Source organism: Myotis yumanensis, unplaced genomic scaffold, assembly GCF_028538775.1.
Source record: "Myotis yumanensis isolate MYYU_CA2020_CCGP unplaced genomic scaffold, mMyoYum1.0.hap1 SCAF_19, whole genome shotgun sequence".
NCBI classification, from domain to species: Eukaryota; Metazoa; Chordata; class Mammalia; order Chiroptera; family Vespertilionidae; genus Myotis; species Myotis yumanensis.
The window spans coordinates 21,295,110-21,319,177 of NW_027223770.1; the positions used below are offsets into that span (position 1 = coordinate 21,295,110).

Here is a 24,068-nt window from a genome sequence, read left to right on the forward strand (position 1 = left end):
CTCACTGTCATACCCAATTTATCTTAGGGAAGAGCTGTCTTAGAGCGGGGCATGGGAATCACTCATTTGAAGGCAAAGAAAGAGACGCTAAGGACATGAATATCATCAAGAACCCTGTCATCAAAAGAATGGTTTTGATAAGGAGGAAATATTTCTCCTCTAGCCTCCTAGGTTCTTCTGAATGGTATAAGAATTAAATTGGCATGAGACAGGTTAGCAGGAGAAAACCAAGTTTAATTTCATACCTATGGGGAGTATTATTTTAAGCAAAATAAGCCAGTCAGAGAAAGACATTATCATATTATCTCACTAGCATGTAGAATCTAATGAACAAAATAAACTGCGGAACAAAATGGAACTGGAAGCAAGACTATATGGAAGAAACTGGGCGGTGCCCGACGGGAGGGGTTGGGGGTGATTGGATGAAGAAGGAAAAAGAAGAGGGAAGAATATATATGCATACCCCATAGACAGGGACAATAGTTTGGTGAAGGCCAAGGGACAGGGTGGGCACGGGTGGAGGTGGGCAAAGGGAAGAAAAAGAGGAACAGCTGCAATAATGTCAATATTAAAATTTTTTTAATTAAAAAAAAAAATGCAAGGGCCAGTCTTCAAACCCCAGCTGCTCTCTCCTACAGTGCTCGACAGACAATTCAAAGGGGGGCGGGGGGGGGGGGGGGGGAGAAAAGAAAAACAAGAAAGAGATATTGGCATCCCAATCAAAACAAAGAAATAAAGATCAAAAACAGAAAAACAAAAGGAAATCGGAGACGGGCGGCGGGCGAGCGAAAGCGGCGCGGACGAGCCCTTTTGGATGAGGATCCCCGGGCTGGGAGCATCCCTGGGCGCGGGGCACATCGAGAGGACCACACCTCCCACGGCCTAGAACGGCTTCAGCGCCGCGAGGAGGCGGGGCGACGGCAGCTTCCGCTTCCGGTGCAAAGGCCCCACGTGTTCCGACCCTCCTGGCCCCGCGCGACTCGGATCCGGTGGCGGCCGCGCGGGCCGGGAGTGGGTGGGGGAGAAGCCGGCTGGGCAGGGGAGGAGCCCCGGGAGCTGTCGGAGCCGTGAGTGCTGGCGGGCTGGGCCGGACCGGGCCGAGCGGGGCAGCGCAGGGCGGGGACGAGGGAGAGGTCGCAGGCCCCGCCCCCGACCCTGGGAGCCGGTGCGGTCCTGGGGAGAGGGCGGCGGCAGTGTCGCGAGGGGCCGCGGGAGGCGTCGTGGCCCCGCGCGTCCCGGCGGCCGGAGCTGGAACCTGCGGGCCGCGGGGGGCGCTCCCGGCGTCCTTCTTGCAGCCCCCCGCCCCTGGGGCCTGCGGGAAAGCTGCTCCCAGGGCTTCCGCGCGGCCCCCGCCGGGCCGAGGGGGGAGTGGTCTGGGCCCGGGGGTTTCTCCCAGCGTTTTCTCGCCCCGCCTCGCCTCGCCGGTTGCTCAGAAATCCTCCCCCGCCTCCTCCCGGCCTGGACAGACCCCATCTCTTTCCACCACCACCACCCCCCCGCCCCCCAGGCCCAGCACACACACAGGGATACCCACGGGTGACCACAGTAGGCCCCGGGGCCGGTCTGGCTCGCGCTTCCCGGCTGTCTCCGTGGCCGGCCCCCGAGCTAACCCCACCGTCACCGGCAGCTGCCCCGCCCCGCTCCCGAGGGCCCGATCGGCACCTCTTACCGCCCGCCTTGCCCGCCTTGCCCTGGGCAGGAGGGTGCGGGCCTCTGCTTTTTGTCTGCTTGAACTTAAAAGTTAGGAGCGTGCCGTGGCTGTGCTGTGTTCTCGCGCAAAGGGGGCACTTTTCATTTTTCTGTGCGTCGGAGGCTGTTGTCGCCTAGGCGCCCTGATAACCCGTCTGTCTGCCTTGGTTTCAGCTCTTTGACCCAGCTCTTCCAGCACCGTGGTCCTGAGGAGCAGTGCCGCCCCCCACCCCCCAGGGTCCCTCTTGGAGGCTAGGCTGGTGCTTTATCTCTGTCCGCACTCTGCAGGCGATACCCAGGGCAGCCCCCCTCAGAAGCCACAAGGAAAGCTAGTGGCGATCCTCCTCCCTCCTCCTCCCCCCTCAATGTATCTTCCAAACCACCCCCACGCATGAGCCTGGATCCAGAAAGGTTGTGGTGGAGCCTGGGAGGCTTGTTTTGTTGCTGGGACGCGGGGGACAGCAGAGCAGTTAGGGTTTGTGGCCGTGCGTCTCGAGTAACTTTCTGCTCTTACCAGGTAGCGGAAGGGAATTTTTCCTCCTAGGACCAAACACCTGGGACTCCTGATCTTCATTCACCCCTGTCTTCCTCCGGCTGTACCCCTTTTGCTCCCTTTGTATGTATATTATATCGCACAGCAAGGCTTTTACTAGGATATGAGGGACTCTTGGGCATTACAAACGAGCGTAAGACATTACAAACGAGCATAAGACAGAACGGTCCTAGGCTCTTGAAGCCTTTGCATCCCCTCCCCCTTTAAATTTGGCCGACGCTGGAAACGTTGGATCCTTTCTGCTGAAGCCTCGGATTGACGCCCTTTGCCCCAGGCACTGGTTCCCAAATGCATGCATCTGGAGTACCTGAAGGGCCTGTGAAACAGATGGCTGGGGCCAGCCCCCCAGTTGCTGGTAATAGGCCTGGGCTGGCCCTGATAATCCGAGGGTCTAACAAGTTCCGAGGTGCTGGTGCTGCTGGTCTGGGTTTCTGACGCTGAGCACCGCTGCCTGTGGCCAGACTTCTTCACATAAACCTGGCAGTGGTTTGGGGGTCAAAAGACCTGTGTGTAGAGTACTTCTGTGCCGGAAGCTAGTAATAAGAGCTTGTGTGGGTAATTGAACCACGTGAGTCTGAATTCTTTCATTTGTAGAATTAAGAAAGTGTACTTTAAAAACAAGCAAGCTCTGAAGGCTACATTATCTTACACCAAATGGAAAGTGAAATACTTAAAAGTTTTTCCCTCAATTTTCTTATTTTTCTTGATAGGCGCTTCTCTTTTGATCATATAGCTTATACTCATAAACTAGTTTTTTTGCTGTGAATCTCTAGTATGTAAAGCCCCTGATATTTCTTAATTATATATTAAATTCTGTAAGGTCAGAACCTATGCTTTTTTTCGTCTTTCTCTGCCTAGCACCTTGTGTGGTGAGATATTGGAATGAACTCATCCCCAGCCCTCCTACCCCCTTGAAGAAGTTTTTCTCTCCTAATTCTATGCCACATAGTAAAACACTATATAGCTACTGTAGCTGATTCCCCGCAAGATTGGAATAAATGCTTATGCCCAATGCCTGTAATTGTCCCTGTGAGTGCTTTATACCCAGAATCGCTGGCCTCCACTGATTCTTAATGTGTTTCTATACTCAAGTTGGAAGAGAAAATAGCTTAATTAAATTCAACACACATTTATTGAGCACCTTTTCTTCCACATATTTAGCAAAATGTTAGGCTCTGGAAATAGGAAAGTGAATAAGGAGGTCTTTGCTCTCAGGGGCAGGGCTCACAGTGGGAAATAAAGATGCTAAACTGCCCACAGCAAGAAAGGCTTCCTGGGATTACTTCTCCTTTGGACCATGATTTAGGCTGCAGTGGAAACCTGACGCTGCTCCGATTCCTCTGGTCCAGCAAGCATGTGTCCCCTCCTTGAGCATCTCATATGCAGGGGAGCCCGGGAAAGCCAGGAGGTCATCTGGGGACGGAGCAGGGAGCGTCCGGACTAGAATTTTAGTTACAAAACTAAAAACCTAGTTAATGACTTCTGAATTGACTGTTCTGAATTATCCATATTTAAACCTCAGGTCAGGCTGTATTTATAATATCCTGTTATCTTTTATTAAGTCATGTTGTGTGATTGGCATTGACCATGTTTGTTGTAGTCATTCATTGGATACAGCTAGTGTAACTCTGGCTGCCAAATGAAAACTCTGCTGTTAGCAGGATGGGAGTCAGGTTTGCTGACTGCCCAATTCCTCCTTCAGATTAGTTTGGGTTCTGTTTTAACCTGGGGCGTATAGATGCTGCTTTATGTAGGCCATTAACCATCTCTGGGTAATCACCCTTACCTAAGGTTCATCTTCGCGTTGGAGATTAACAAATATCATGATGGCCACATAGTTAATTTTGGACTCTTAAAATCTATATTTGGCCTCTAGCCTGCCTCAAGTCTATAATGAATTCCTTTCACCATCCTAAGCTAATACATTAAGGCCCAAGTACTCAATAAAACCATATAGTATCCTTGTTCCTCTCAAAACACCTCCCTTCTCACCAGCAAAGAGCTGGACAGTTTCTCAAAAGATGACCCATCTCTCTGCCTTTAAGAAGAGAATCATCCCCATCTTCAGGATGAGTTGATGTGACTTGTCCAAGGTGACACACCTTTAGGAGGTAGAACGCAGGTCATCTAACTCCAAAGGCAGAATGTCCACTGTTCAGCCTCCTGGGCCTTTGGTACATATCTATAGAACACATTTCAAGTAAAAAATGAAGTGAATTATAATGATTTTAGAGCTTTATTTTACATTGTTTCCATTTACTCTCAGTGACATTTTTATGCCCATTGTACACTTTGATCCTAACCACAAAGTCTACAAATTCAGAGTTGAAAGTATTTATATCTCAGCCTCCCTGACTTCGCTGTACCGCCACCGCCCATCTGACCTCTTTATTCTTCCTAATCTTCCCCTTCTCTACACCTTATTCTGTTTCTCTGAAACCTATTGTAGTAACTTTGAGCCACTTCTCTTCGTGTTACTCAGATATTTTATGTTGAATCTAATGAAGAAGGAAAACATTTTAAGTGGCAAAATAGTTTTTAAACGTAGTTTGAACTTGATGTGTTCAAAAGTCAGTGAATTCATTTCCTTTTATTTCTTTTGCCTTTTGAGTTAAGTTTTTGAGGGACTTCTTGGGTATACTAACCGCTCACCTCATATTGCCCCCTCCCAGTTACAGGGAGGGAAGGGGACTATGATATTGATTCGTAGAAGCATTGCTAATACGATTTGGGAGGATTGCATGTAATTGCTTATTAGAGTTGATTTCAATCCTGCCTGTCAGTTTCCACCCTTGGAAAAGGGTCCTATTTGATCCTAGCTTATAAGCACTGTCAACGCAGGACTCCTCTGGTTTAACACTTCACTTTTGATGTGACAGTAAACAGACCTAGATTTTTCCTTTACATTTTAATCTTTTTGTAATTTTGATGAAATAACAGACTGTTTGCTTAACATTTAAATCTTGCCTTCTTCCCAAAAGTTGGAAAAAAGAGAACAAAATATATTGGGACAGTCACCTGAGGTGGTATGAGCCACATTTTGAAGATGAGACTTAGGGAGTGTCACATGGCTAGTAAGTGAGGAGAGGGGTCCAGCCCTAACCCTTCTATGGGAAGCATGGAGAAGCATTTTGTGTCTATGACAGTTAACACAACAAAAGAATCTTCCAGTAGTGGGACCATACTGGGCTAATCTTTAGTTTTAAAGAACAATACAGCATTGGAAAAGGGCAGCTAATACATTAGGGCCCAATTGTATTAGTTGATTTCTGTTCTAGAGCAAATGAGAAAGAAGATCTGTTGCAATGACCCAGTAAGCAGTCATACTCAAATTTCTAGGTTATCGATCTGAATTAGTGTAAGACAGGAATGGAGACTGGAAGGGATAGCGATGTCTGCTAAATAGAATCATTTGAACCTTTCTGATCACCTTTTTCTTCTGAAAATTATTTGCTACTAAATAGGTCACTATCTCTCCTTGAGACAGATATGACTACAGACCTTGTCATTTAGGCTCCAGAATGACCCCCGCAAATAGCAATACTTTAAGGTAGAGAAGCAAGTACCCTTCCATTGCCTGCAGTTTCCCGTTCTTGTCAGTAGGATTCTGTAGGGTCTTCACGGGCTGTGACACTTCAGTAAGAAGCAGAGACAGCTGGACCAGGATTGGAGAAAGGTCTTACCTTTCAAATAAAAAAACCTAAAGGTAAATGTATAGGTTCTAGAAATAAAAACTAGAGTAGTAAGTACAAGCTGAGTCCGCCACAGCCCAAGGACATTTGAAACCAAAATAAAGGCTTCTGGAGTTTGGGTTTCTAAAATCAGTGCTCCAACAAGGAGACATGAACTGGGGAACTGGTGGGGTGGGGGAAGTCCATGGAATTGAACCTCTCTCAGCCTGGAGCCTTGAAGAGCTGCCCCTAGAAATCTGTCGAGTGATAAGTCAAAAGGGCGAGGAAGTAGGCCTCCATAACCTTCGGTAGGACGAAAGTCACAGGCATTGGCCCAAATAATACCAGCTTAAGTCAGGAACACTGAGAAATTAACATAAAACTGATCCAAGATCATTGAAATCATTAGTTTTTAGGTAGAAGCAAATGAAATTCTATTCAAAGAGCTCACTTTTATAACCTAGGGCTCTCCGAGCTCCCAACATATAAAATTCAATCATTGAGGACGGGCATAGCATTTTAAGCATTACAAACCGCCTAAGAAAACAAATCATGAGATAGAGATTGCAGATTGAATAAGTAGGCAAATTAGCATATGAACATCGAGATATGGGACTCTAAAACAAACTGAAAGTATATAGTAGATATTTTAGGATAATGGATAAGTAAGCATGAAGAGCAATGTGATATAGATAATAAAAATGAATAATATTTTTATTATTGAAATTAAACTCATTTGATGGGCAATAGCACATAGACACAGCTGTTAAGGGTGAATTGATAATTTTGAAGGTGGATCTGAGGCAGTTCGTTTGAAGCACAAAGATTAAACAATGAAGAATTTCTCCGGTTATATGTGGGGACTGCATCTTGGTCTGGAGGGGACATGGCCAGGAAGACCAGTGGTAAAACTTGAACCAAGTTGTTCAACGTGCCTGTCACGTGCCAGTGAGGTGGAGCTGGTGATGTCATTTTTTTAAAGGGTTCTATTACTGCCTTTTAGTGGGCTTCACTAGGGGACTGGCAGTGGAGGTGAGATGGATGAATTTGAAAGAAGTTTAAAGGTAGAATTAACACGATTGGGTGAATAAAAAAGAGAGTAGAAACATAATGGAGAAAAAAAGGCTGATTCTTCCTGTTAAAGTGGGAAGAAAACTTCAAAGTGGAGGTGTATTCATTTAAATGCACTTTTATTGTGCACTTTATTATAGGTATTGGACATTGATGAAAAGCATAGCCCCTAACTTTAAGGCGGTTCACAGAAAAGATGAAAAATGGCTATTTGAGCCCCAATCAGTTTGGCTCAGTGGATAGAGCATCAGCCTTCGGACTGAAGGGTCCCAGGTTCGATTCCGGTCAAGGGCATGTACCTTGGTTGCAGGCACATCCCCAGTGGGGAGTGTGCAGGAGGCAGCTGATCTATGTTTCTCTCTCATTGATGTTTCTAACTCTCTATCCCTCTCCCTTCCTCTCTGTAAAAAGTCAATAAAATATATTTTTAAAAATGGTTATTTGATGTGACCGATACTGTGATAGAGATGTGCGCAGGTTGCTATGGAGGCACAGTGATTTCTAACCATGTCTAAGGATGGGGGGAATGGGATCAAAGCAATCATCTCAGAGGACATGAAGCCTGAGCTGTGTCTTGAAAGATAAAGTCTACCCTAATGAAGGGCAAAGACTCAGAAGGAACAGCATGTTCAAAAGCCAAAGAACTTAGGACTTTTGTGTGCTTTGCATGCACACACGTGTGCATGTGTTTGAAAGGATTGGAGAGGAGGGCAAAGGAAATAAAATGAAGGTCCATCCTAAAATATGATACTTGGAAGTAAGTCTGTATTTCACTTACAAGCCAGGATTGATTGAGGGTCTTAAATAGGGACCAGATTTGCCAAGAGTACTCACTCTTGTGCCTGGTAACTTGAAAGTAGACCTGGAGGCAGGTAGCTCACATCTGGAGGCAGTTTCAGTAATCCAGAGGAGAACTGATAAGGACCTACCCTGCAGGTCATGGGGATGGAGAAGAGGGACCTGTCAAGAAGAAGTGGGAACACCATGCAGCGTGGGGGTGGGGGTGGGGGGGGAAATGGGTATTCCATGCAGAAGGAACTGCCTTCACGCAGGCCTGGAGGCCTGGAAAGACACCCTGTTATAGGGAGATGAGCAATGCATTTGTTAGAACCAGGTAAGGCAGAGGGAAGGGTAGGATGTGAAGCATAAAAATAGATTGAGGGCTGATTGTGAAGAGCTTCATATGCTAAGGATTTTGGAACTGATCTTAGTAAGAAATTATCATCATCATCATCATTTATCCTCATCTGAGGATATGTGGGTTTTTATTGATTTGAGAGAGAGAAAAACATCACTGTAAGAGAAACATCGATGGGTTCCCTCCCACACGCACCCTGACCAGGAATCGAACCTGCAACTGTACAGGATGACATTCCAACCAACTGAACCACCTGGCCAGGGAAGAAATTATTTTTTAAATGTTGAGTGATGCAGTTTGAACTAAAACTTAGAAATATTTTTTAAAAAGTTAACTTTGGCGTGCCATCACTCTTCTAAGTACTTCACAGGTACTAATACATTTAATCCTCATAGAACCTATTAGATGAATACCAGTATGACCTCTATTCTATGAATGGGGGGACAGGCATAAGGAGGATAAGGACTTGCCTGTGGCCTCATACCGAGGGAACAGTAGAGCCAGGATTCACACCCTGGCAGCCTACTCCAAGGCTCTCATTCTTAACCTTACCCTCACACCCTCGGTGTTTCAACCAAGATGCACATCCAAAGCTCATCTAGCACTTCTAAAGATACAGATGCTTAGATTGACTGAATCAGAATATCCAGAGAAATGATGTGTGATACTGTTTTGCAAAAGCTTCATGGGTAATTCTGTTGCCCTTTGCTCCCAGTTGAGTACGGCCGGCACCCAGTTAGGTTACGGCAGTGGTGCAGGCAAGAGGTGAGGGCCCAAACTACAGCCGTCTCTGTAAGGAAGAGGGGGAAACAGGTTCAGAGGGTAGGAGGCAGAATCAGTTTAATGAGCTGTAAGCAATGGGGAAGAATCAGCGTTGAACCCAAGGATCACAAAGTTGAATCTTAACTGGAATGATCCAGCCTAGACAGGATTCCAGGAAGAGGGAGGGTTGGGAGTAAGACCGATGCGTGAACTTCATTTTGAACGCTTGGGTGTGAGTGCCTGTAGGTCTTCCAACTAAAGATGTCTTACAAGAGAAAAGTTGCTTTTGGGGGTGCCTGTGTGCCAGCCACTATACGTGGCTTTCTCCACTGTTAACTCACCGGGTCCTCCCCTCAAATCTCTGAGAGTTTCCATTTTACAGAAGAAATGAATAATGGGTGTGATTCGGTTCAGAATGAACTTTGATAAGACCTTCTCTCTCTATTTCAGTCCCGTCGATGTGTCTCTTCTGAGAATATACATTCTAGTATATATGTAAATGTGTTTGTACAGGACACACCTTGGTCAGTACCACGGTTTTTAGCAGGTAATTCTGAGTGTCCTTGCTGCCAGCCACTTAGCTTTTAGGTTCACAAGTCTCGTGAAGTAGAAATGCAGTGTTTTTTTATGGGGTGTGAACCATGCCCAGGAAAAGAGGTGGGGAACTTACGTGTTCAACATACGTCATCTGGTCCAACTAGATTTGTTTACGGGTCATGCAGATTCGGGGAAAGGGGACTTAATAGCTTGAGGAAGTATTATATGTGCAAGATTATGATTAAACTCAGAACTGCTATCGCTGTGCATAACTCTGTGCTTACACTGTTTGTCTCTACTTCTCTACCCCAGGTCCCTTGGGAGAAACTCCTCGAGGTGCCCAGGCTGAGACTGGGGGGTAATGGCAGTGTGAGCCCTAGATGGTGTGAGACCAGCCCAGAGCCAGAAAATGGCTACAGCCTTGGAACCAGAGGACCAGGACCTTTGGGAAGAAGAGGGGATTCTACTGGTGAAATTGGAAGATGATTTCACCTGTAGGCCAGAATCTGTCTTGCAGAGGGACGACCCCGTGCTTGAGACCTCACACCAGAACTTCCGGCGCTTTCGCTACCAGGAAGCAGCAAGCCCTCGGGAAGCTCTCATTCGACTCCGAGAACTTTGTCGTCAGTGGCTGAGGCCAGAGAGGCGCACAAAGGAGCAGATCCTAGAGCTGCTCGTGCTGGAACAGTTCCTTACCGTGCTGCCCGGAGAGCTGCAGAGCTGGGTGCGGGGCCAGCGGCCAGAGAGTGGCGAGGAGGCGGTGACACTGGTGGAGGGTTTGCAAAACCAACCCAGGACACCAAGGCGGTGGGTGAGGAGGGGGAGTCCTGACCTGTGTGATGTGGAGGGGGACCATTTGCTGGAAGGACGGATTTGGGAGTAGGGCTGACGGGGCCCCATAAATCACCTTTAAATTTAATTGGCTCTGCCCTTGGGTTGTGCCTAGATCCATAAGCCCCATGGGGCAGAGGCGGTGTCTGTGTGTGTGAGTGTGACTTTCTGGTTTTTGAAACACCCACCTAGGGACTACCTTAAGGGCCCTCGTCACCCCAGGGTCCCGTGGCTTTCATTTTCCCTTCTTTAGATGTTGAATCTCCAATTTCTTGGGAGGAAGATTTTGTTACTTCCTCAAAGGTTCTCATAAACCCTCAGTCACAGATTTCTGCCCAGGTCAACAGCACATGGAAGCAGACACTGAGGGTTGCTGCGGGTGGGACAGGTAGCGATGGGAAGGCCAGGACTGAGGTCCTGGTAGGTAGGGACATGGTTGAGGGAGGCGAGAAAGCAGTGCAGTGTCTGATTGTTCCTGCTTTGATCCGGCGAGGATAACAGCTCCTTGCGTGCCCCAATGGAACTGGGGGTTCCCCTCTTCATCTGGGTCCCTCTGGGAGTTTTTTTCTATTGGCAGCTTCTCCTAAAATGAGCCCTGATGACAACCAAGACTTTCCTCCTGATTCCATGGTGACTGGAAGTTGGAATTATTCCCAGGTGACTGCCCATGTTCATGGCCAGGAAGTCCTGTCAGAGGAGCCAGTGCACCCAGGAGCAGAGCCTGAGTCACCTAGTGAGCTGCAGGATCCTGCGCAGACCCTGACCCCAGAGGAGTCCCATGCGGAGATCACACTGAGCCCAGATCCGGGGGAACCAGCAGAGCAGAGCCTGTGCCATGAACTGGAGCTGCAGCCCTTGCACGAGAGCGGTGGGAAGCCCCGGCAGAGTGTGGGGGTGGAGGGTGGGGTGGACTTCTGTACCGGCGAGGCTGGGGAAATTGGAATAATAATAATAACTCACAGGACAGGGTGTTGAGAGAGAGAACTAGCTAGAGTCCCTGTGACTAGGGCTGAGCTTAGAGAGCCGTGGTCTTGGTCATTCCCTTAGCATCCGTTAGTGTTGTAGATTGTGTTTGGGTTATTGGAGCTGCCCTTGATTCCCAAAGATGACGGGGGTTGCTCAGCTCTTTGTTAGTTTCAGGGGTGCATTGCCTATTGCTGACCTCTGCCCTCTTTTCTTCGTAGAGGTTCCAGTGCCCCAGGACCCAGGCCTTCCTGAGGAGAGGAACACTGGAAACTCAGAGATGGTCGCCCTTCTTACTGCTCTGTCACAGGTGCACCCTCGTGTCCCTCTATTCCCTAGAGAATTTGAAGAGCCATATACTCAATGGGTCAGACAGGACACCAATTTCCACTCTTCTTTTGTCAGTTTAAATTCTGTTCTTCACTTGTGGGGGCTGGGGAAAGGAAGTTGCATCTAATGAAATAAATTATAATAGTCTCAGTTGGATCTGCAGGCTCCAAAACCCCTTTATTTGCCACTGACCAGGGGGACTAACAGAATGGGATTATTTTGTAACTCTCCACTGCAACTTTGACGTTGTTGAATGGGGGTTTGTTTTGGTTTTTAGGAATAAACTTGACAGTCATTGGTAAGGATGACTGACTGCTGCAGAAATGATTTCTGAACTTGCATGGTGTACTCTTGCAAGGGCTGCATTCAGTCAGGCCAGAAGCGAAGCTATGTGGCTGGGGGGCAAAGGAATAGAATTTATCTGTGCTTTTAGACTAATGGAGCTGAAGACAAAAGTCTTATTTATGCTGTGTAGACTTTGTAAGTGATAAGAGAGATTAGAGAAGGTCAGTCAGGGAAAACTTCCTAGAAAAGATGACTTTTTACACAAAATGTAAGTAGCATTAAAGCATCAACTAGGGAATTGAATGATGGCTTTTAAGACTTTTTTTGTAATTAAACAATATTCTCAAGAGGAAGAACATAGTTCTTCTGAAAGGAAGTAAGGCGAGGTAGCAGTAGCAGGCCAGTGTGAACGTGCCAGTAGGGAAGCAGTGACATGGTGAAACACAGGTTTCCTGAGGGAGCCAAGTATCCCATTGGAGTCCCTTCTGTCTGCTGGGTGGATTCTGCCTATTCCAGAGACCTTCCTTCCAGGAACAGAATGGGAGGCTCCATGAGGCTTCGCATTTTAATTGAATCCTGCTGTTGTTTCAGGGATTGGTAACGTTCAAGGATGTGGCTGTATGCTTCTCCCAGGAGCAGTGGGATGATCTGGATCCAGCACAGAAAGAGTTCTATGGAGAATATGTCTTGGAAGAAGACTGTGGAATTGTGGTCTCCTTGTGTAAGGAAGTTCAAGTGTTTCTAGAGTGTTATGAACACAGAGATCTTTCTCCTGTTGGAAATTATGGGGGCTTAGAGCTTAGACTGTATGTTCTAGACTTCTCTTATGCCTACCCCACCAATGAGATTAAAGAGTTAGCTGAGTAAAATGATTTCCTTCTAAGATAAAGGGAAGAGAAATGCTTAGAAAATGGTTGAAAACTTCTAATAAGAAAGTAAAGTTATAATATTACTAGAGGCCCAGTGCACGAAATTCATGCATGGGTAGGGTCCCTAGGCCTGGCCAGCAACAGAGGGCCAATCAAGGCCTTCCTTCCAGTTGCTGGCCATGGTCTTCTTTCCCCGGCTGCTGGCTGGGGCCTTCATTCCATGCCACCCCCTGGTGGTTAGCACACATCATAGCGAGCAATTGAACTCCCTGTCGAACTCCCGAGGGGACAATTTGCACATTAGGCTTTTATATGTAGATCTAGAGAGAGATCACTTTAATATATTTGAGGTAAGCATGAGTTTTGAAACAATAAAAGTTGGAGATAATCTATTTATTTAAATATGGGAAAAGAGGGTAGCATTTACAGTGTGTAATTATTGAGGTATAGGTAAAAGACAAAAAGTATGCAGTACTTGGTTGGAGGTACTCAAGCTAAAAAGACCAAAGATATGAATGACTTACTTGGCTGATCTGCTTTTACACAGGGAATTGTTTAACCAATCATAATGTCCTATTTCCCCTCTTGAACAGCATTTCCAATCCCCAGATTAGATGAGATCTCCCACATTATAGAAGAAGAGCCTTTGGTTCCAGATATTCTAGAGCCTCAAGAATCTCAAGAGCCAGACATCCTGACTTTTACCTACACAGGTGAGGAAAGACCAGAGGATTCACAAAGCAGCTGGCAGTTCCTTTAGTCGGTGCTCCATTGGTTCTTCCAATATGTCAGGCATTACTGCTGTCTCCCTCTAAACGCCAAATCCTTCTATCCTTTTCCTCCTCTTACCCCTCCCATCATTCATTTGAGGTATATGTAATACAAAATGGGGCGGGGGGGGGGGGGGGCGGTATCGGGACTTTTGGAATTGTGGCTAAACCATTTATTAAGCAGTTTACGTAAACTTGATCCTCAGCCTCCACATTTGTGAAATGAGGATTATAACATTTGTCCAAATTAAGGCTATTCACAGCTTAAGATAACAAGAAAGTGCCTGCATATGACAGGCATTCATGTGACTATTTCCTTTTTTCCCTGTCTCTACAGTTATGAAATATGGGCTTCTCACTGTGTGGTCTGGCCCTTCCAGAACTGTTTTAAAATACCGCCCCCCCCTCCCCCCCAATTGTGTAGAAGGCATCATTACTTCTATAATTTTCTCCTCTCACCATCTCTTCAGGAGATAGGAGTGAAGATGAGGAAGAGTTTCTTGAGCAAGAAGATCTGAATTTGGAGACTCTACACACATCTGTTTTAGGAGATCCAGAAATCCACCAGACTCCAGATTGGAAAATAGTCTTTGAGGATGACCCAGGTAGACTTGATGAAAGATTTGATACAAATATTTCTCAACTTAATAGTTCAATAAATCTTCAGGAAACCGTACCTATCCATTCCCTGTTAGGGAAACCTCATGGCTGTCCTATATGTGGAAAAAATTTCACATGTAACTCCCACCTTGTTAGACACCTGAGAACTCACACAGGAGAAAAACCCTATAAATGTATGGAGTGTGGCAAAAGTTACACGCGGAGCTCACATCTTGCCAGGCATCAAAAGGTTCACGTACTGGGCACTTCTTATAAATTCCCCCTAAACCAGAAGAATTTGAATGAGACCTCCCCTCTGGTCCCAGCTGAGAAAACACCTGTTGAGAAACCCTATCGATGTGATGAGTGTGGAAAGCACTTCCGCTGGACTTCAGATCTTGTCAGGCATCATAGGACACATACCGGAGAAAAACCTTTCTTTTGTACTATTTGTGGCAAAAACTTCAGCCAGAAATCCGTGCTAACAACACACCAAAGAATCCAGCATGGAGACAAGCCCTACATGTGTGGAGAGTGTGGAGAGTACTTCAGCGACCACAGGCAGTACCTGACACACCGGAAGGCACATGATACTGAGCAGCTCTATCTCTGTGGCCAGTGTGGGCGGAGCTTCAGCCACAGGGCCGCATTTGCCAAGCACCTGAGAGGACACGCTGCAGTGAGGTCCTGCCAATGCAATGAATGTGGGAAAAGCTTCAGTCGAAGGGACCACCTCGTCAGGCATCAAAGAACACACACTGGCGAGAAACCATTCACGTGCCCTGCCTGTGGGAAGAGCTTCAGCAGAGGCTATCACTTAATCAGGCATCAGAGGACCCACTCAGGAACCACCTCCCAGCTGGGACCCCATGATAGGAGGTCTGCATTCAGCCCTGACCCCGGGGTAGGCCAGGAGAAGCCCTCTGGTCATCCTGGGGAGACCTTTTCCGGGGAGTCTCCCTGACTTGCCTAGATGGACATAACCTTCCCACAATTAGGTAAATTGCTCCTCTCAACTTCTCCTTAAGGAGCTATTTTGCCCAAAGTACAACCTGAGTTGAGGCTTCTTGACTGGAGTGTCCCTGCCTCTATGCCATCAGTATGAGGTAGGAGAATTAGAAGTCTTACGAGTTGTGGTTATTATATTTTCCCAGAAATAGGCTGTTAGATACCCTAAAGACCAAGCAGCCTCAAGTTAAAGTTGCCCAGGACAATTCCTTAGGTTTGGTAAGGGCTCGGATCTTAAAGCACACAGCCCTGAACTCATGGCCAGATATTTGCATCCAGATTGCTTTGCTAACCATTCACAGGATAACTACACATCTCACTGATCACTTCCTCGCCGGGCACTGTCCGTGATCCCGGGGAGAGGTTGGAGAAGTGTCTGATGGGCGAAAACCTCAAAGCTGCTTCACGTGGACCTTGTCAGGGTGCTCCATTCCCATTGACAAAGTGGTGCCAGTGCCAGACACTGCTGAAAAGGAGGATCTTGTCCGAAGCCTCTTTCCTTGTGGGTTTTTCATCCTCTCCTTTTAGAGTTCTCATGCTGTTCGCCTTCCTACTGTTCGACCAATTTCTTGGTTTTGTCCCCAGCACTTTTTCTACTATAAGTGGGATGTGGCATTTGGGTGCCAAGGGATTTGCAAAGCATAATTAAGTCATAATGAAAACATTTACATTCCCACATAGGTACAAGCCTGCCCACCCACCCCACCCTCTCCACAGGGGTTTGGGAGGGCCTTTTGGAACAGTGTCCACCTTACAAAGGCACTGGGTCACATCACTTACATAAAACTGGAGATCTGAGATCAGATTGTGGAACAACTAAGAAAAAGCTGTTGCTGCTGGCCAAGGCTATCAAGACTATCCTCCTGACACCTAACCCCCATGATCCCTACCCTGGTTCTGTGGTATCAGGGAACATAAGGAACCCCAGCACCTGGGACCCTGAAGAATTTACTAAAAGTAAATGGCTTTCACGTGTTTGCATTGTCTGCTTCTCTGTGGTTTCATTTTCATGTAATTAAGAACTAAGTCATAGTATCTCATGGCCCAAGGGTCTCTCTTGCCTGATAAAGGTTCTGTGGAAATGAGGTTGAATAACTATGAACCTCACCTGCTTTGATTGTGGGAGTGGCAAGGACTGGGGAGACTGTCCTCCGTACATGGAGCACAGGGTATGGGATTAAAGCATGAGAAGAGGGAGACATCTGTGCCTGGTTTCTTCTGATCTGTTTTTTTAATGCAGTGTACACCAGCGGAATATGGGCATAAGAACAAGGCCCAGACCTAACAGCTCAACCAGGAAATTCTCATTTTGGTCAGTAATGATACTGCAGTTGACTGGTTTGGTTTTAGTACAAGTCTGCCATTGTCCTTTGGAAATACGCACATGGAAATAAATGAAAGTAACACTGGCAGTCAAGTTCCCTGGGTTTTTTTCTTCTCTTACTTCCCCCATTGACTGCCTCCCACCCTACCCGCCCCTCCCCCAGGCCTTCAGCACCTTATTGTTTGTGTCCATGGGTATATGCATACATGCATACAAGGTCTTCGGTTTATTACCTCCCACCCACCACCCTCCCCCCACTTCCCTTTGAGATTCTGCACTCGTCCATGCTTCCATGTCTTTGGATCCACGCCACTCATTGGTTTATTTTGTTACTTAGATTCCACATATGAGAATGATCATGTGATACTTGTTTTCTCTGACTGACTTCTTTCACTTAGCATAATACTCTCCAGGTCCCTGCATGCTGTCTCAAAAGGTAAGAGATTCTTCTTTTTTATTGCTGCATAGTAGTCCATGGTATAAATGGGCTTTTTTATCCACTCGTCTACTGATGGCACGTGGGCTGTTTCCAGATCTTAGCTATTATAAATTGTGCTGCTATGAACATAGGGATGCATACATTCTTTCTGATTGGTACTTCGGGTTTCTTAGGATATATTCCTGGAAGTGGAATCACTGGGCCAAATAGCAGTTTCATATTTAATTTTTTGAGGAAACTCCATACTGTTTTCCATAATGGTTGTACCAGTCTGCATTCTGCATTCCCACCAGCAGTGTACTAGGGTCTCCCCACTCCCCCACTTTTTTAAAAATATGTTTTTGATTTCAGAGAGGGAGAGAGAAAAACATCAATGATGAGAGAATCATTGATTGGCTGCCTCCTGCATGCCCCCTACTGGGGATCAAGCCTGCAACCGGGCATGTGCCCTTGACTGGAATCTAACCTGGGACTCTTCAGTTTGCGGGCCAACGCTCTATCCACAGAGCCAAACCAGCTAGGGCTAGGGTTCCCTTTTCTCCACATCCTCGCCAGCACTTGTCATTTGTTGATTTGTTGATGGTAACCATTCTGACAGGTGTGAGATGGTACCTCGTCGTTTTGATTTGCATCTCCCAGATTAGTGACTTTGAGCATTTCTTCATATGTCTCTTGGCCATCTGTATGTCCTCTTTGGAGAAGTGTCCTTTGCCCATTTTTTAATTGGATTGTTTGTCTTCCTTTTGTTAAGTTGTATGAGTTCCTTGTATATTTTGGATATTAACCCTTTATCAGAAGTATCATTGCCAAATATGTTCTCCTGTGCAGTGGGCTCTCTTCGTTTTGTTGATGGTTTCTCTTGCTGTGCAGCAGCTTTGTATTTTGATGTTCCATTTGTTTCTTTTCTCCTTAGTTTCCTTTGCCTTAGGAGATGGGTCTATAAACATATTGCTACGAGAGATGTCTAAGATTTTGCTGCCTATGGTTTCTTCTAGGATTTTTATGGTTTCATGACTTAGATTTAATTCTTTAATCCATTTTGAGTTTATTCTTATGTATGGTGTAGGTTGGTGGTCTAGATTCATTTTTTTTGCAAGTATCTGTCCAATTTTCCCAACACCATTTATTGAAGAGACTCTCTTGACTCCATTGCATGCTCTTGCCTCCTTTGTCAAATATTAATTGAGCTTAATGGCTTGGGCCGATTTCTGGGTTCTCTGTTCTGTTCCATTGATCTATATGTCTGTTCTAGTGCCAGTACCAGGCTGTTTTGATTACAGTGGCTTTGTAGTGTAACTTGGAGGAATCACAATTCCAGATATCAAGTTATACTACAAAGCCACCGTAATCAAAACAGCCTGGTACTGGCACTAGGACAAGACTCACGGAGGAGGAGGGGAAAAGCTACACAAGGTGGAATTGGAAAAACGGGCGGGCTGGAGATGGGTTTTTTGCGGAGTGTAAAGCTGCATTTGTTGAACAGAACGAGACAAGGCTGTGTCCTGCAAGTCTGATCCTCACTAAGGGGAAGAGCCGAGCATGTTTAGATGCAGCTGCAGAATTTCACTTCACACAAGTTTGAGTTGCCTGGGTTCTTTTCTACGAGCATCTCTCTCTCACACATGACTGTGTAAGACATGCCATGTGGGGTGATGGCTCCTCTGGGAAGTGGGTGAGAGGGACAGGCCCACCGGTGGTACAGAAGGTGACATTAGCTTTAATGACAAATTGTCCGCTGTTCTGAACTCTGGGTAGGAGGAGAATCGGAGGCCTCTTATGTTATTGTTGTGTCTTCCTGCCACTGTGAGAGCCCGTGTGCTTCTGCCCCAGCAGCCCCACCTTGAGCTTCCCAGACACGGGGTCGGAAAGCGCTCCTTCAGATAAAGGGGAACAGCCATCATGGCTGAAGTTTAATAAAGCCTTTGATCACGTTTTAATCTATAAGTTATCTGTGAAAACAAAATAACCCACACCATTTTATTTTATCACTTATTTATTTATCTATATTTTAAAAATCCACAACGTTTTAGAGCCGTCAAGAGCCATCAAGGTGTGGCTGCACACCAGCTATGAAAGCAGAGTCAGTGTTTTAGGTAGTGCAATATTTCCAGCTGCTGAAGAGTGACATGAAATGACAAACTACCCCTCCTCAGCAAGAGAGACCCAGAGTTGATGCTTAGAAACTACTACCCGCACCCAATCCCACACAGGAGGATTCTCAGGTGATGAAAACCAAGATGGGGTGCCATTTCTTTGCGCAGGTTGACAGTTATGTGGGCCCCAGCATAATGCGCAAACCCACTCAGTGTACATACACGCTCAGATCTTCGGAGGAATGGAGCATTTAAAGAACATGGCAAATCCATAGACTCGGAGGTTACTAACAAATCTTAAATGCTGAATTCCTGTCTGTAAATTCCTTGCTGCCTTTCCATCAAAGTAAAACACACACACTGGCCTCTGGGGGCTCGGCACAGCCAGGCCTGGACGCTGACGGGACCCGGCACCCGTCTCCACAGAAGCCGTGGAGACAGGTCTCGCCCACGTTGCCGCCAACCTGAAGGTTCTTGCTGGAAGGTGTTTGCTGCTTGGAAGGGAGCTACAAGCCCAAGCCGCTCCATAGAGCAGACGAGGGACCAGGCACTCCTAGCTTCTATTCTGGCTCAGTCTCCGTGGTGGGGAGACTGAAAGGGTGTGATGAGGGGGGCGAGGGTGGATGGTTGTCAACATAGACCACTGACACGGCCTTTGCCTCAATTCCCTGGATCTAGAATCAAGTTCTCATGATAAAGGTGAAGAATGAGGATAGAGAAGCACAATGGGAGGACAGAGAAAACAGTAAAACAACAACAAAAAACCAATCCAGGGGGCCGTGAATTTCCTGAACCTCGTGAGCTGAGAGTACAGAGGTCTCCAGGGTTCCCTGTGCTGAGGACGGACGGGGGCGAGACCCAAGTTTCTTGGATTTTACGATCTGAGTAAAGCCGTGCCCAGAAGAGCAGGACCTTGGCTAAGATTTGTTTCCTCCTGCTTAACAGGCGGGCAAACAAGCAGGAGGAAGGCAGCTGCTCCCGGGAACCAGGAGGCTTTGGGTGACAGCCGCACCTTCTAGAAACGGAGCTGCTCGTAGGGCCAACTGGCATTTTCTGGCAAACCCAGGATGCAGTGTGAACGCACTTTCTGGAACAAGCCAGTGGAGGCGCCCTAGCAGCTGGCCTGCTGGGGACTCGGAGCATCTGAGGCCAAAGAGAGCAGCGCCCAAACTTCCTGTGCTCATGACCTTCCAGCGGCACCTCTGCCTCCCTGGGGAGCAGGTGGTCTTGGCCATCTGGAGTCTGGAGAGGCTGCTGGGGATGGGCTGGAGGCAGAGCCTTTGTTGGATGCATAGAGGCTACCTGAGTAGTTTTCAGAAACAGGAGTGTCTCACACGTATTAGGCTTCGTGCACACAGGCCCAGGTCACGGAAACCAGCCTGGAGCTTGGAGTGCCTGGGCCTTGTGCATGCACAGCGCACTCAGAGACGTAAGGAAGGAAAGACTCACCAAAGAGCAAACTATAAAAAAGAGAAACCCCTCCACAGTCGTGGGCCTGGGCTTCAGGCCACTGGGAGTATGGAGAAACGACCGATGCTGGCGGAATCTGGAGGTTTATTTCCAACACCCCCTTCCCATTAGTGTCACCTGGAGAATGTGTAGAGTCACATGTGCATCCCAAGTTCTTGAAGCCACAGGGGAGTCTTATGGCTATAGAGAGGGTCTGAGGGCTGCAGTCACCTGGCATGTCGGTCTCGGGCCCCGGGCAACGCTGCCTCCTGGAGCCGAGGTCCTGGTAGGCAGAAGTCTGTGAGGCAGGCGGCCGGCGCCGGGTGCTAGGACAGCTCGAAGCCCGTGTTCATGCTGATGGCGTAGCGCAGCTTCTCCCGCAGGACGCTCTTCTTGCTGTAGTTGGGCAGCTTGAGCAGGTTAAAGCAGGTGGAGGAGGTGGGCAGGCGGCCACCTGGCTCCCGCTTGCGGATGGTGAAGAAGCCCCGGAGGACGCTGCCCAGGGTGTCCCCAGTGTCCTGTAAGCACACAGCACAACCTCGGTTGGAGGTGCCTAGTGAGGGAGCGTGGGCAGGTGCCCGAACGTGAGGCCGGGGGAGAGGACCTGGCCGGTGCTGGGTGCTGAGCGGGGTGTGCTGCACCGCCCTGGGGAGGCTGGGCCTGTGAGTGTGCCCTCCACCACCAAGACCGGCCCCAAACTGAGGACAGCCTCGAGAGGCGAGTGCACAGAGCAGCCCCGCTCCTCGGGCGACACAGGGGACTCCTGTGTTAAGGAAGCGCCAGGAAATGGGGCCTCTGGGGAACTGCTAATTATTGAGTAACCAATTGTCAGAGCCAGAATACAGTGAAAATACTTTAGGTCCCCAAACATTTCTGCGTGCAGCCTCATGCTTCCTCCCCGACCTGGCCAGTGCTTGGCTGGGGCAGACTAGCTTGGGGCAGTCGCCTCCAGCAAGGAGGCTCGTTTCCCATGGGAGGATCTGGAGCCCAGACTGCAGCATCCTGAAAGGTGTGGCACCCACAGGCCACCAGGCTGCAGGAGTGGGGGGAGGGGGACACTTAACAAGGGCTACTCTTGGAGCACCAACCCCGCCGAGGATGACAACCCCTAAGGCATTCATTCTCTTTATAAAAGACAGGAAACGGAGCAGCCTGCCCAGCTGTGCAGCCAGCAGGTGGAGGAGTTGGCATTCAAGCCTGTGCCTGTTCAGTCCCTAGGTCCATGCCCTCACCCTCTGCCACACTGTCTCTCAGTCCTGGAGCCTGGCAGAGCAGCGGCGACTAAAAACACCTCCAGCTACTCCTCCCTGAGGGAGGAAAGAGGACCAACTGAGCTGAGGCGGCAGGGCCAGCCTGCTCTCCCAGGGGAACAGCAGACTTGCTCCACGGCTCCCAGGAGCCCAGCGGCTTGCCCTGTGGTTGGCATAGCACACGACCCTCCCCAGCCGTGGTACCTGGTCATCTGACACTTCGACACAGCGAATGGAGAAAGGAGGCTTGAGGTAGGCGAATCCCAGGAGCGGGGGCCTGGAGCAGCTGGTCACAAACTGCAACACAAGGCGGGTCGGGACAGGGGGCCGGCGCTCCCTCAGAAACGGGCCCTCGGTCTCTCACTCCTCCAGTGACGGGTCAGTCACTGCTGTTCGGCTGGCAGGATGGGTCACAGAGGGCACATTCGGCCCAAGAACTGGGACACATCTCATATGTCTCTTAAGGGCTCGTCTCAGACTAAAACGTGTGAAATCCACGCCGGCGGACATGACTAGCCGAGTCTGGTGGAGGATGTGTGAAGAGTTCAGGAACAGTGAAACTCCCACCAGGGGAATGGTCTCTGGTGGGACTGTCACGTTTTGAACATTACAACTTTAAAGACACCAATACAGGAGTCCTGATGAATGCCAGCCATGCTCTTTGCAAAATATACACTAATAGCCGCTTACTTGATGGTGCGCATTTTATCGGGAGATGGCTTGAGTGGCATTGTGTGTTCATACTACTGAGAAAAAAGCTACACAGAGGTAGTCCCTGGTGAATAGAAATGGAGACTATTTAAACCCTACACTCCAGGAGCAGATTGTCTTTATTTTCTTAAGGTAACAGCACCACTTACTTCTATAATGACAAGAAAGCAAGAAAGAGGCATGAGCAAGGCCAACGCCAGCGAAGGGGCAGATGGAGTGCGGAGCCCAACAGGCAGAGCATGCCTGTCCCTGCAGAGGGTCCGCGCAGGCTCGCCTCACCTCGAGGCCCTCCCCAGTTACTACCTGACCCGCCTATGGGACAGGGCATGCTAATGACAGGAGGTCCTCCTGTTAATGTCATTTTTCCCCAGTGTAAGTTATTACATCACCTGGCCTTCTAGATTTAGAATATCTACGTATGCATGCACGCACACATAGGTAACATGCACAGTACCTTCAGAAACATGGCTCTCTCATTGGGCGTGAAGTCGGAGGCCAGAATATCCCAGAGCCAGATAATGACCCTGTGACTTCCATGAAAACCACCGTAGTAGACTGTGTGCTTCCTGAAAACAATGCAGACACGGCTCAGTCACGCAGACACAGGTAAGCACGGCATTTAGACAGGCACTACTGACTACCAAGTCCCCTGAAAGCCAGAGTTCATGCCTTAATAACCCCATGTCCCTGGAAGCTAACGGGGCAGAGAGTTCAAGAGCTGGCAGCTCCAGAGCAGAAGTCAATAGAAGGTCCTGCAACTAGTCCTGAGAAGCTCAGAGAGCCCAGCAGTCCTCAAGATCTGCTTCACTTCGGTTTCTAGGCACACAAGTGGTTGGGTTTTTATTCCAAGCAGTTCACCCCATGAGCGGGGAGGAGAGCATCGGAGGTGGGCCCTGAAATAACTCTCCAAAGGGGACCCCACGGGGGGCCGCTTGCTTTCCAGGCTAAGAACTTCGCCCTCGCCAGCTCACTCACTCCTTACTTTAAATCCTCCAGGTCAATCTCAGCGTTGTCACCGGAGATGAGACGCTGGAGCTCAGGGGTTGAGAACATCCGGGTCCACTCTGGTTTGATGATAGAACGGAATCCGCTGATGAGGGCAGCCGTCTGGTTTTTGATTTGAGTGTGCATTCGAAAGTGTGCCATCAGATGGATGTAGCTAATTCTGTAGCCGACAGAAGAAAACAATGGAAATTAACAGGACAGAGTGGGCTGTTCCCAATGGGCTAGAAGATGAGTTAGGTCATTTTTGTTCCATTTTACAGAAACAAACAGTACCAGGACATTTCACCAGAACAACCAGATGACGATGACGGCTCTCCTGAACGGTACACTCCGTGCCTCTGTGAAGGCATTGAACGTTCAAGGGCATTACCTCATCACTTCTCCAAAAAGAACCGCACAAAACAGTGGGCCAGTCATTCATCAGGATAACACCCCAATGTGTCAAGAGTCAAAGCAAGACAATCTCCAGGTAAGGAGAGGGCCCTTCTTGGTACAAAGGGTACTTTTCCGGTCTTGGATTTATTTTCATCCTTTTGGACATACACCAATTAAGATGTAATGCAGTCCTCCACTGAGCTTTAAAGCAGAGAAAAGCCGCTTCATGCTGAAACTTCAATCAGAACCTTGCTCATCTGGACCAAGAGAGAGGCCGTGCAAAGGTGAGGCCGCAGAAAGTTCTGGCCAAATGCAGCTGGCTCATGTTCAGTTTCAACTAGGACG

The 24,068-nt window shown here is 48.1% G+C and overlaps 2 protein-coding genes across 5 annotated transcripts in view; one reads left to right on the forward strand and one right to left on the reverse strand.

The window, feature by feature from the left end:
• Positions 1–968: 968 nt before the first annotated feature.
• ZNF202 (zinc finger protein 202) lies at positions 969–16,482 on the forward strand. Its single transcript, XM_070399574.1, has 7 exons — positions 969–1,067; positions 9,734–10,232; positions 10,910–11,120; positions 11,437–11,525; positions 12,422–12,551; positions 13,293–13,412; positions 13,940–16,482. The coding sequence occupies exons 2-7, from the start codon at positions 9,831–9,833 to the stop codon at positions 15,031–15,033; spliced, it is 2,046 nt and encodes a 681-aa protein (XP_070255675.1). The 5' UTR covers positions 969–1,067; positions 9,734–9,830; the 3' UTR covers positions 15,034–16,482.
• Positions 16,483–18,815: 2,333 nt separating this feature from the next.
• Positions 18,816–24,068, reverse strand: part of UBE3B (ubiquitin protein ligase E3B) — a 35,389-nt gene continuing 30,136 nt past the window's right edge. For 3 of the 4 annotated variants that reach the window (XM_070399248.1, XM_070399247.1, XM_070399249.1), the window contains 4 exons: positions 23,326–23,508; positions 22,798–22,909; positions 21,837–21,929; positions 18,816–20,900 (listed from right to left, as the gene is read on the reverse strand). In XM_070399248.1, coding sequence (XP_070255349.1) covers positions 20,709–20,900; positions 21,837–21,929; positions 22,798–22,909; positions 23,326–23,508 — 580 coding nt within the window. In that variant the 3' untranslated portion in view covers positions 18,816–20,708. The other variant, XM_070399250.1, reaches the window with a different exon arrangement.